The following is a 13,553-nucleotide window of genomic DNA, read 5'->3' as shown; positions in this document are numbered from 1 at the left end:
TGGAGGCTTTTAAACCATTTCAGGTTTCAATAAAAAAAATACCTTTGTTTTATCCATTTTTTGAAAGTGGATTTTATTTAATTTAAACATTAATTTTTGGTGTTTGGTTTTGTTCTTCAATTTGAAAGTGAATGTCGTAATGGGGTTGAAAATGGAATGCCAGTAAACCATAAGAACAGAAGTGGGTCTGACACAAAATTTTTTGACTTGATGTTCTGGCATTCGAGTTACAGTTGAAGTACAGTTGCAGGGTTTGTTTTCCAACGCACTTCATGTATTGTTTGTTTACAGATTATCGTTTTCTAGATTATTTATATACGTTTTATCTTAACGGTGCAGTATGTAAGTTTGACACCCAGTGGTTGAACTGGGTATTGCACCCCCAAATTAAATCATCTGCAAGGGCAGGTTGCCAGATTACGGACATAAGCGAGAGATTTAAACCATGTTCTAAATAAAAGCAACAGCCCCCGATAAAACAGGTGAACAACAGAAAACTATGACAATGATCACCTCAGGTACACCTCATGTGCTTTATTCAGTGTTAAATGCTAACCATGTAAGTTTGAATGCCATTTTACATGACATTTATTGCCATATACTGAAGGCAGCAGCAGATAGTTCACCTCAGATCTTGAAAATAAAATAAACCGTTTGAAATTGAACTTTAGAGCTAAATACATATCAGTGATTCAGCATGTACATTTAATAATGTTTAAGAGTGCTTATGTGTATTAATTAGATTATAAACCTTACCATTTTGTGAGTGAGTGCATTATCTGTGCTTCTAAATGGCTGTATTTAAATTTCTATCATGTTTTGTCTGGAGCAAACAGCCAAATTGCTTCACTGAGTATCTCATCATGTAGCGTGTTGTTAGGACACGCGGTTACAATGTAACCAGCTTACCTAATGTTTACATTTGCAATATTTATATAATTTGCTAATTAATAACCTCATGTGGAACTCTGCGTCTCATTTCAAAGTCAGCTACTGTCCACCAGAGGTTGTGTTTCGGTCACGGACGCATACTTTCAGAGCCTTTCTGAAAGAATGAATGAAATATGTGGTTTTCCACCAAGGCAACCCAGGGTGCTGAAATATAATTGGCTAAACTGCCATTGGGCAGATTAAAATTAGCCAAACTTGGGAAGTGCGTTAGACAACAAAGCCTGCAGCCATACTTCCGTGGCCTCAGCCATAATACAGAACAACCTTGATGATGACAATTTTTTATTTTGGGGTGTATTATCACTTTTAGTTAGTGTGTGCATATACTTGTGTACATGTGTATGAAATAAAACAGTAAAAGACCCAGGTGGAGAGCGCAGATGTTTCAACCTTATGGATTACAATTTAATGAAAGTCTAAGTCTGGGGAATATCTAGTGTGTGTGTGTGTATGTTACCTGAGGCCGCAGCAGGGCAGCGTCAGCAATCTGACCAGAGCCAGCAGCACTCTGAGGGGCAACAGAGTGAACACGTACAGAAACACATCCAGACAGAGGAAATAGCCAAAGATCATCAGCTACAGACACAGAGAGAGATAGAGAAAAACATATCACAGACCAAATTGGATCCGGCATAGCTAATATGAATATATCACAAAAGTTTCAAAAGTAAAAAAAAAAGCACATTCCAAGTATTCAGAAACTATTTAACAGTTTTGAGGAAATAATAGACTGAAATCTGGGTCATTATTAGGGCCACAGTTTACTGAGGCAGAGAATTTGGTAAAAAAATCTGTAGATTTACTAGATTTTGAGATTATCATGACTAAAAACATTAAATAAAAAAAGAATACCTTTTTTAACTTCATTTTTAATGTTTACAATGCAAATCTAATTAGATCCACTTATTTGGTAAAAAAGCCAGTCTCTCATATAATATCTCTACTAAAAGACAGAAAATAGTACTTTATAAACTGTCTATTTTTTCCCCAATTTCTGTTTAACGGAGAGAAGATTTTTTAAAACACATTTCTAAACATAATAGTTTTAATAACTCATTTCTAATTATTTTATCTTTGCCATGATGACAGTAAATAATATTTGACTAGATATTTTTCAAGACACTTCTACACAGCTCTAAGTGACATTTAAAGGCTTAACTAGGTTAATTAGGTTAACTAGGCAGGTTAGGGTAATTAGGCAAGTTACTATATAATGATGGTTTGTTCTGTAGACTATCGAAAAATATATATAGCTTAAAGGGGCTAATAATTTTGACCTTAAAATGGTGTTAAAAACAGCTTTTATTCTAGCCGAAACACAACAAGTAAGACTTTCTCCAGAAGAAAAAAATATTATCAGACATACTGTGAAAATTTCCTTGCTCTGTTAAACATCATTTGGAAATATTTAAAAAAGAAAAAAAAAAATCAAAGGGGGGCTAATAATTCTGACTTCAACTGTGTATACAAAAATGATCATTAACGCGATAATAGTACACGCAATATCTATATCGCAGAGAAGGGCAATAAATTTACTTTATTTTAAATTAGAGCAAATCAGATGGAGCCTTTACTATCTTGATCCCCACTTCTCTAGTAGGTGATGTTAGCTGAACCTAGAACTGAAAATAAATACTAATGCTGAAAGACAAGAGATATAAATGACAAACAGGCAATAAGAATCAGTATATCCACTTCCGGTTTTCAGTCATTCATGGTGTTTTAAATTGCACTCTTTTTTTAGATTTAATTAGTTTAGCAAAAACATCTATAACCTGTTTTATATTTTAGTATGATCAATACATAAATATATATATTTTAAAAATGTTGATATAAAATATATTTTTTTAAAGTTAGTTATATCGTTATCATAACACTCAACAACAATATCGGATATCACATACTTTCCCAGTATAATTCAGGCATATTTTACATGGTGTTTTTTTTTTTTTATACAAAGAGATCCACAAATTACATGACATGAAATCAAATACGGAGCGCGAAATTTATTAAATTTATCATATGGAGCGCGTCTGTCAGTCAGCGCTTATACATGCATTCACTGATTCAGAGGTTGCATATGAGGGGCGCTAATCTACGCACAGCTTTAATGGAAAGAAAGTGAATTCAGACATTGTTATATTAATTACAGCATGCTTTCAAAATTAAAAATATGACTGAAATATTGGAAAATACCTAATAATAGGATATAACGGTAAAATACGGGGAATCCCGGCAAAAACGTGAGGGATGTCATGTATGAAGTGGTGTTTGTTGAACAACAGCTTTCTCCCACCCTTTTTTTTCTCCACCATCACATCCCTTTCGGGTCTCTGTAGTACAGTGATTTTGAAATACCTTTTTTGCAAATAGAAATATATGAATAATATTTTATAACTAATAATGTAAACATATACCTTTGTCATTCAATTTGGTGGCGAATAAATCAACCTTTACTCACAGTGTGATGACTGACACTGTACTGAGACGGCATGTGCATTTATTGTGTATTAATTGTATAGTTGTGCAGCTGTGTTTGGTACTGTACCTTCTCCAGTTCTTTTGGTATACGCAGGCAGGTGTAGACTCTCTCTCTCCGCTCTGTGTATTTGGCCTCATTGTGTTCCAGAAAATATCCTCTAGTCAACTCAGCACTAATAAACCTCACCAGAGAGAGATCTGCACACAAACATACAAATAAACATACACATCAACGTATAGTAAAGCAAAATGACACCACTTTACTCATTATTGCAACTATCCTGCGCATCACACATGTAAAAGATGGAAGTTCAAAATGTAAAAGGAGGATGAATAAACGAATGTAACAACATCTATTTCTCACATATGCACAAAATAACTCCATTTAGATCTTTAGAAAAATCACAGAAAGTTACAAGGCAACCTAATTTAGGTTTTGAAATTTAGTTTGTGATAATACTATGAAAAATTATTAGAATACGTTAGAATGTAAATTACTGAAGCACCTCAATTCCCAGTGTGTCTGAGATGCTGAAATTTGAGTTGTAGCTTCTACAAGTCCCTCCTTCCAAAAAGCCCAAAGCGCTCCTGACTGACCAGCTGACCTAATGTGTTCATTAGCCAAACACTTAAAGCATGCACTGCAAATGTAGCAGTCAATACCATAATCTCCAGTTTCCACTTGGATGAATTATTCTGTGCAAATTGATTGGAAGGGAATAACAAGACTGATTCTTATTCTACATAGTCAATCACTGTGCATTATTTTATATTATTATAATAGTCCAGTAAAAGTTCTGATATAGCTAAAAAATGGACTAAAGTAAACATAAATGCATTTTTTTTACTATTTAATAAAGTACAATTCCTGATTTGCTAATTCCTGAATTGCTAAATTACAGTACTTTGAGTATTTGTAATTTGACACTTTAGGCCACTTGCACTCATGCATATGTAATGTACAAGATACATTTATATCAATCATAGACTAAAAGATATGGACATAGTATCTGTGACGTCACCCACAGGTTTCTGAATAACGCAAAAGAAGCTACAAGTAGGCTTGGCCATCCGTCGCCATTTTGTTCACGCGTCATCTCACCGACCGGGGGATACCAAATAAGGGCAAAGAGACGGAGCGGGAGCAGAGCTACAGATGCCTGCTAGCATTTTGCTTAGACCAACTTTTCTTTGGGAGAAACGCTTAATACTTCATTACCTGCGACTCGTTTGTGTTCTGACCACATGTGCTTGGTTGTATACTATATCAATGAAGTGTTTAATCTTTTAAAAACACTGTTGTAATACAGTACACTGAGCCACTAAGAATTGTTCTGATGACATTTTCTACAGAAGGAAAATGCGAATTACTTCCAAATACTTCAAATATAGTCTATGTTAGTAAATGCAAGGTTATTTATGAAATCCAGGAATAACACTGCATGAAATTTGGTTCTGGGTCCATAATAGAGCAAATTTCTATTGACCCCACTGTTAAAATGGCCAATTTTACAGCTGATAAAAACATGTTCACAGCCTGGTACAAAAGATGGTTTTGGTGCATATAGCTAATATTACCCTTCATGACAACTGTGAGGGGTTGAATTTTTTTAGAACTTATCCGTTTAATTTGTATTAAGTTTTATTAAGTCTGCATAATTAAGGGTGTGGCCACTTGAGTGACAGCTAGGTCTTGCTGCTCGCTGTCTCGTCACCTCAGCTGATTCCGGCTGATTAGCCGCTGAAGTCGGTATATACATCGTCTTTTTGTTTTGTTTTACGTGGCTTTACAGTAAATTGCCTTTTGGAATTATTTACTAAAATTATCAGATGACATGGCATGCTGTGCACTTAATTTTGTTCACAAACCATTCAAGTGGCCTCCATTTCCCAGGTGAAATTATGTACTTGTATACCATCTCTATAAATGTATTTGTTTTATTAAAGATCATTTATCATTTCTAATTTTCTTGAGAATGTGAATGCACTCCATAATCTGACAGATAAAATAGCTGTAGGCTATAAAACAGTCATCTGAAAAGTTGTCATACAGTTTTATGCCTGGATTTCACGAATAGCCTTGCATTCACAAACACAGACTATATCTAAAGTATTTGAAAGTTATTTGCATTTTCCTCCTGTAGAAAAACATCATAAGAACAATTCTTAGTGGCTCAATGTATTACAACAGTGTTTTTAAAAGATTAAACACTTTATAGTATACAACCAAGCACAAACGGATCGCAGGTAATGAAGTATTAAGCGTTTCTTTCTTCCAAAGAAAAGCCTGTCTAAGCAAAATGCTAGCAGGCGTTTGTAGCTCCACTGACGCTCCACCTCTTTTCCCTTATTTAGTCACCCCCGGTGGGTGTGATAACACGCAAACAAAATGGCAATGGTTGGCCAAGTCTACTTGTAGCTTCATTTGCGCTCTTCAGAAACCTATGGGTGCAGTCACAGATACTATGTCCATATCTTTTACAGACTATGGTTCCACTAGGTTATTGACGCTGACATGATATGATAATTATCAAGATACTTCTGTCACTTTACAATGGTTATTGTGATTTTAAAAATATGGCAATATCCTTTGATAAACTGCCATTTATTAAATTTTTCTAACTTCAAGTTATAAAATTAAGGAAAACTTTGCAAGATCTGTTTTAACTAAATGGGTAATTCCAGCCAGACTAAAATAAATAAGACATCCTCCAAAAGAAAAATATAATAGGAAATATTCTTGCTCTGTTAAAGATCACTTGGAAAATGTTTGAAAAAGAATGAAAATTTTATTCACTGCAAAAACTGCTGGGTTCCACACAATCGATTTAATCGATTTAAAACATAAAAAACAATATTAACAATAAAACAATATTAGTGTTGTTTCAGCTCATTTTAAATAAGTAGGATGAAAAAAAGCAAAAGTTCTTTTTGAGTGTTCTACACTAATAATTTTGTCTTCATCTGTAATACTTTAGTAATGCACTTGATTTACAACAGAGTAGAGCAGTGACGAATGTTCTGTTCATGGGACAGAAAGTGCTAGTCTGTTTTAGAGCATGTTTATGTTGACCTAAGGCCAATCGTGTGGCGATAAGAGCAAGAAAGTGTCCCGAGTTGAACAGCTCACACTGCAAATGTGTTTTGTGCTTAACACACAGTCCTTTCTATTTTTAACAGTAACAGAGAAGGATAAACTAGAGGATGAACACAGTGAAAGGGAAAACAAACAATCAGTGTGGAGCAAAAGAGTGAGAGAGTCAGAGAGAAAACAACATCTCCTGTGCGTGCAAGCGCCCTGTATTCGAGTTGTATGACAAAATGCTTAAAATCATGCATCATTCAATAAACATAAGTAGCAAATCTTTTATTTTATTATCGGAGCTCATGACACTAAAAGCCTATAAAAGCATTTGACCACAAGGCCTTCAGCAAAAGAAAAACAGGCCCTCTCTAACATATTTTGTCCATTTAAAAGGTTGATGAGGTTGTTTGGATAAACTTTGGTCTCTTGCGTTCTGTGTTCTAACTCTGTGTTACCTCTGTCTGTCTTGTTACCTTTTTGTTTTTGGAAGAAACATTTGATGTAAATATTTATTTGAAGATTAATTTATTATTGAAATAATATAACAATGAATAACATGGTCAATTTTCAGTGGGTCATAAAATGTTCTGTGTTCTAAGCTAAGCGTTTCTGTTACTTCTTTTTGCAAGCTTTAGATTAGGATTTTTTTTAAATATGTCTGTCCATTAGGATGTGCAATGGGTTCACAATCTGTTAGTGAAATTAAATCTCCAGTAATACTGATTGCACTTTTTTATTATTATAAAAAACTATATCAATGTACTAATTCTTTGCTAAAACAATTTCATATGCAGAATATCCAGATCTTGAAGTTCTTAAGAATATAGCAGATGAAAATATATGGACATGTGGAGTGATGAGGAAGATGAAAATAAAGTTTGTTGTAAACCAGGTGCAATCTATACAACAAAAACCTCACAATTAAAGTAAAAATGATACAACGTTAATGTTTGTGATTTTGAAAATAAATTTTAATATTATGCCAGCAATCATGAAATTTTTTTGTATTTTATATTGGTATAATGTTCAGGAAGTACAACTGTTTTCAGCTAATGTTCATTGAAATGGACAAAAAATATATACTTAAAGGGTGTTGAATTTTTATTATTATAATTTGGTCTCATTTATAGGACCCACAAGAACCTGCTTTTACATTTTTCTGAAACTTGGAACATAATTCGGATCTGAAGGGGTTAAACAAACTTATTTGATGATCCGTTAATTAATATATTCACTCTTGAACTACGATTAATTAACCTTTTACAAAATTATTCATAATTAATGTTAGTAAATACATTAACTAAAATCAACTAATGGACCATTGTTTTAAAGTGTTACCAAAATATTTATAAGAAGATTAATTTATTAACTGAAATAATTTAACAATGCATAAGTTTGATTTTCTGACGTGGGTCATAAAATGTTCCGTGTTCTAACTCTGTGTTTCTGTGACTTTTTTCAATAAACCTATTTAACGTAAAATATTGGTAACACTTTAAAATAATAGTCCACTAATTAATATGTTTACTGTTGAACTAAGATTAATAAAAGCTTTACAAGGTTGTTCAAACTTAATGTTAGTAAATATGTTAACTAACATGAACTAATGGACCATTATTCTAAAGTGTTAGCAAAATATTTATACTGTAAGAAGATTCATTTATTCTTTGAAATAATTTAACAATGCATGAGTTTGATTTTTTGACATGGGTCATAAAATGTTCTGTGTTCTAACTCTGTGTTTCTGTTACTTTTTTTTCAACAACCTTGTCATGTAAAATATACATTTGAAGATAGCGTTAATATTTTAATCACTTAATTTATTACAAGTTAAAATTTCTCACGTTGGTAAAAAATTATTTATTAGGTTTTCATTATCACTGTAGTTCCCTCGTCATCCATAGGCTGGAAAACCTTTGCATCTGTTTTGTGTAAAACGAAAGCCTCTGTAACTTTAGTAGCATTATCTTCGTGTAACCTCACAATAAAATACTCACACTAAACCACTGCAGGATTTGCCACAGTCCCATCATCTATTCTGTCTTATGAATGTTTGCAGACTGTGTTCAATATCGATAAATATAAACATTAAGGATCATTTTATTTTATTTTATGTATATGATTAGCAGTTCTTAGATTATTGCATATTTTCAGATCTCAAGACCTTATATGTTGATCTAATTGAAAATTCTGCTACCAGGCGGAAGAAAATGAATGAATGAATGAATGAATAAATGAACTGCTACCAACTAACATTAATCAGCTAATAAAATGCACTATTATTAATGCAAGTAGATATAGCTAAAAGGATAGTTTTCCCAAAACTGAAAATTCTGTCATTGTTTACATGTTGGAATCCAGGGGTTCGTTCTTCATATGTGGATTACTCAATATGCTGGATTTGGTTATTGACAAAATTTTTGATATGATTCAGGATCGCTTCGTTCTTCAAAACTCATCCGAGAATTGTTGTCATAGTAACAGGTCTAGTAGCTCAAACCTGCTTGGGAGCAGGCTTATTTCATATAAACAGGATTAGAATGGGTCTTTTCAAGCAAAGGTAATATTGAAAGCCTACCGAATTCTGATATCTTCTTATAGTAGTTATATACGGTAGACTTCCGAAAATAGTTACGTTAAATAGTTATAAAAAAAATAAATAAATAAATAAGTTTCAAAAATATATCACGGGGTGGTTCTCTCCAAGAGGTTCAAAGAGAACATTTATTATTATGGACTTTTCAGATACAAAGGTGTACTATTTTAAGGAACCAGCTTTTAGTACATCTTGTGTATAATAATAGACATGCACAATATTCAACAGTTTTTTTAAGCAATATAAATTTTTGTGGTCATGCACAGTTTGACAGCTAATATGACAGTGATTTGATGCTTTGCAGACACTTTCGCCAATATCAAAATGCTTTTTTGATGCAAAATTTATTTAAAAATTCCTCATGTTGATTAAGAAAGTTGAATATGCCTAGGCTATAAAGAAAATCTGCTCTAAATGTAAAACTAAATAAATTGCTAAATACTCCTGGCACATGAAAGTGTAAAACCTGCATCCCACACCAAATATGTAAAGTTATTGTGTATCATATTTAATAAACAGTTTACTATGAATTTTATGTAATGTTGCTCACATGGATAATTGAACATTAATTGGATGATGTCATTATGCTGCTGTGCCGTCAGCCAATCGCTACAATGCTAATCATGATTTTGAGGATCGATAGATCTGTTCTTCACAACACACGAGGCGATCACAGATCAGTTCATCTAGACATTTTAATCTGGTTCACAGACTTGATTGAAGAACCAAATTAGCCAGAGATCAGTTTTTGAGATTAAAAGATTCGGCATCTGTCAAATCATTTTAATCACTTAAGCGAGGTATGAAGAACGGACCCCAGTTTGACTTTCTTTCTTCTGTTGAACAAAAAACAAGATATTTTGAAAAAAGCTAAATTTTTCAGGTTTCTTAAACATATATTCATTCGTGTTCCACAGAATAAAGAAACCCATAAAAGTTTGGAAACACTTGGGGTGGAGTAAACTTTCATTGTGGGGTGTACTGTTCCTTTAATGCAGAGATGCAAAGTTGGCCCATTGTAACCTTTGATTTGGCCCGCCATCCCATCTGAGAGGAGAGTGAGAATGATGGAGAAGGAGGGAAATGCCTTTAACACAGAGATTGTCGTTTCTAATTTGACATAAACTTTTTTGCATTTTATTGCTGAACTACAAAAAAATGTACTCAAATTGAATGTTTCAATTAAATGTTGTAAATCATAGGTCTCAACCTCAATTCCTGGAGGGCCGCAGCTCTGCACAGTTTTGCTCAAACCCTGCTCAAACACAGCTGATCCGAATAATCAAGATGTTCAGTAGAGTCAAGCTGTGGTCACACTGGACTTTTCTCCCCATAGACTGTCATTCAAACGCACGCAAATGCTTTGACCAAAAAGGCAGGGTCATGCGTTAAATTTCGAAGTTCACTGCGGTGCAAAGTTTAAGCTTGGTGAACTCTGACCTGTGAAATCGCATCACTTGACTGCGTGAGACCAATCGATGATCAAAACATGACCTCTCTGGACAGAAATTTAAAACATGGAGCAATCGCTCGCTTTTTTAATGTCTAATAATCTTGTTTAATCCCGCCCCTTTTCGCAGCGCCGTACGACAGAATTTCGCACACACAAACTCTAGTGTGACCGCAGCTTCATGAAAACTTTCATTAGTTGGATCAGCTGTGTTTGATCAGGGTTGGAGCAAAACTGTGCAGAGCTGCGGCCCTCCAGGAATTGAGTTTGAGACCTACGGTGTAAATGAATCAGAATTTTTTAAATGTAAATACTGTCACTCAATGGATATAGTACAATGTAGAAGACATTGGCGATAAATTAGTTTGTTATAAATTAGATTGTTTTGTTTTTAATGTAATAAATTCATATTAAAATGTAAAAAAAATACTGTGTTAAATAATATAAAGCAATGTTTTCTAGTCATTTTTAAACACTATTAAATAAATTAGGAAATTAGCCATGGCAACTATGTTTAACTTCGGCCCACAAGCCTCAATAAAGTTTGGTTTTTGGCTCTTCATAAGAAAAAGTTTGGGCACCCCAGATTAAAAGAGATCTTTACATTTTATTTTTAGTGTGTACTTACCTCAGCCAAAGCTCATTATCATATCAGTGATTATTCACATATAATAAAGGATTTAAAATTAAAATCAACGTTTTATTGTATTTCTAAATGTACATATTATTGCATTACATAATGATAATAGAAAAACTGTTCCTAAGCAACCTTGAGTAAACACATCTATGGCGACACACCAGCTTTAACCTCAACACTTGCAGCATAATTACCTCAATGTCTGCACTAGGCAGTATTTATCTGACTGTAAACAGTGTGGTACTTTGATAGTCATTGTCTGCTATTATGATTTCACCATTTAGATTTTGCAAAGAACACTTTTATGAAATTATATTATTAATGAGAAATTCTGAATGTGTGAACATTAAACCAATCTATCTAAATGCAAAATGTTCGGCGGAAGAAGCTGAGCTTAGGTCTTTATTTACGTTACATCTTTTACGTTACACCTGATCAGCTATCTTGATCCTCATGCTTCTAAAGTTAGTCGCATTATACAAGCGGCTGAATGTCACATGATCCACACTGGTATTTACATTACCTTAAATAAAGCCACGGATGCCAAACTATCTGATCTCGTTAAAGGTAAATACGCTCCGGCGGCTGAAGATGCTTCAGACAGTAACGTTTATTGATGCCTTGAGCTTTATGCGTGTCTGTGTCAAAACACGCATTTAAATAAGCTGCTTACCGAGACATTAGTTGGCTTCTTGTAACGTTTAAATCGCACATTGAAATCCTTAACGTACTTATTATGTTGCCCATACACGCTATGTAAACAACTCACGAGGCTGAGAAACAGTGTGTGGGGTTTGAGGGCTCAGAGCCGCTGTCTGTCACTCTTACCTGACACATTGCTTTTTCTGTCTTTGCATTTCGCCTTCCTCTCGTAAAATCCCAGCGTTTCTGTGACGTCAGAAGCAGCGGTTTGTTTCTCCATCTTTTTGACGCCGCTAAAGTGTCGCTTCTCCTTCTCCTTGTCCTCATTTTCAGTCTCGTTTTCGTCCCCGAGCCCAGCCGCTACCGAGTCCGCCATCTTCCCCGCAGACACAACATTCAGGCGTCACGGCGTACGTCACTGCACATGACTACAATTCCCATAATGCAGCTGGTAGAGTTCATAAACGAAAAAGAAAATCTTCAACAGTGTTTTAGTCTCATCCTAATACAAGATATTTTCTTAAATCTGTCCAATAATATGATTTATTTATATATATAATGTATATGCCAAAGACAATGTAAGTCAATGTTTTATAAAGATTTAATATTATTTATATTATATTATATTACATTATAGTTTTGTATATATTTACTCATTCATTTGTCAATTAAAATATTTTACGTCTCGTCAAATTTTTTTTTTAAAAAGCTTGTCTTTTAACTTTTGCTAAAAAAAAAGTCAAAGTTAAAAACTATACAATTCCATTTGTCAGTTTCACTCCTGCTGTATTGCGATACCTATAGCTGAACCTATGAAACCGAAGAAAATATCCACTGATTGTCAGCTTTGCTTTGCCATTTACAATATGGAAGCACAATGTGAAACTAAAAACACATTGTACAGAAGTGATAAAACTGCATCAAATGGAAAACCAACATAAAACTTATAGTCTTGATACTGATTACGGATGACACTGATAGACACAGTCTTTAAAAGACAATGTCATCATTTATTCTCCCTTCACTTGTTCAAAACCTTTATGAGTTTATTTCTCCTGTTGAACACAAAAGAAGCTATTTTGAAAAATGCTGGTAGCTGACATCCATTGACCTCGATAATTTTTTTTTTCATTGCTACAGTATGGAAGTCAGTTGGTGCCAGTAACCACCATTCTTCAAAATAGCTTCTTTTGTGTTCAACAGAAGAAAGATACACATAGGCCACATTTACATTGCAGATCTTGATGGTCAATTCAGATTTTGTGACTGTATCCAATTTTTTGATGACCCGCTTACATCATCTTTTAAAAGTGACTTGTATCCGATTGTCTGTATTTACACTGCACACAATGACAAGGCACAATGACCAGGGGAAAAAAAAGGGCAAAAGAGAAATAAAAAGAGAATTTTTTTCCCCCAATTTCTGTTTAACGGAAAGAAGATTTTTTTTCAACACATTTCTAGACATAATAGTTTAAATAACTCATTTCTTATAACTGATTTCTTTTATCTTTGCCATGATGACAGTGAATAATATTTGACTAGATATTTTCAAGACACTTCTATACAGCTTAAAGTGACATTTAAAGGCTTAACTAGGTTAATTAGGTTAACTAGGCAGGTTAGGGTAATTAGGCAAGTTATTATATAACAATGGTTTTTTCTGTAGACTATCCAAAAAATATATAGTTTAAAGGGGCTCTTAGTTTTG

General features: G+C 33.7%; 1 protein-coding gene across 2 annotated transcripts in view; it reads right to left on the bottom strand.

The window, feature by feature from the left end:
• tapt1b (transmembrane anterior posterior transformation 1b) overlaps positions 1-12,230 on the bottom strand; it is a 43,602-nt gene extending 31,372 nt beyond the window's left edge. For both annotated transcript variants that reach the window (XM_056460032.1, XM_056460040.1), the window contains exons 1-3: positions 12,029-12,230; positions 3,500-3,630; positions 1,409-1,527 (exon numbers count right to left, since the gene is read on the bottom strand). In XM_056460032.1, the coding sequence (XP_056316007.1) occupies positions 1,409-1,527; positions 3,500-3,630; positions 12,029-12,218 (440 nt within the window). In that variant the 5' untranslated portion in view covers positions 12,219-12,230. The remainder of the gene's footprint in view (positions 1-1,408; positions 1,528-3,499; positions 3,631-12,028) is intronic.
• Between the last annotated feature and the right edge of the window lie 1,323 nt (positions 12,231-13,553).

Source organism: Danio aesculapii, chromosome 1 (genome assembly GCF_903798145.1).
Source record: "Danio aesculapii chromosome 1, fDanAes4.1, whole genome shotgun sequence".
Taxonomy (NCBI): Eukaryota; Metazoa; Chordata; class Actinopteri; order Cypriniformes; family Danionidae; genus Danio; species Danio aesculapii.
The sequence above is the reverse complement of the archived record's forward strand: the minus strand, read 5'-3'. Positions and strand labels throughout refer to the sequence as shown.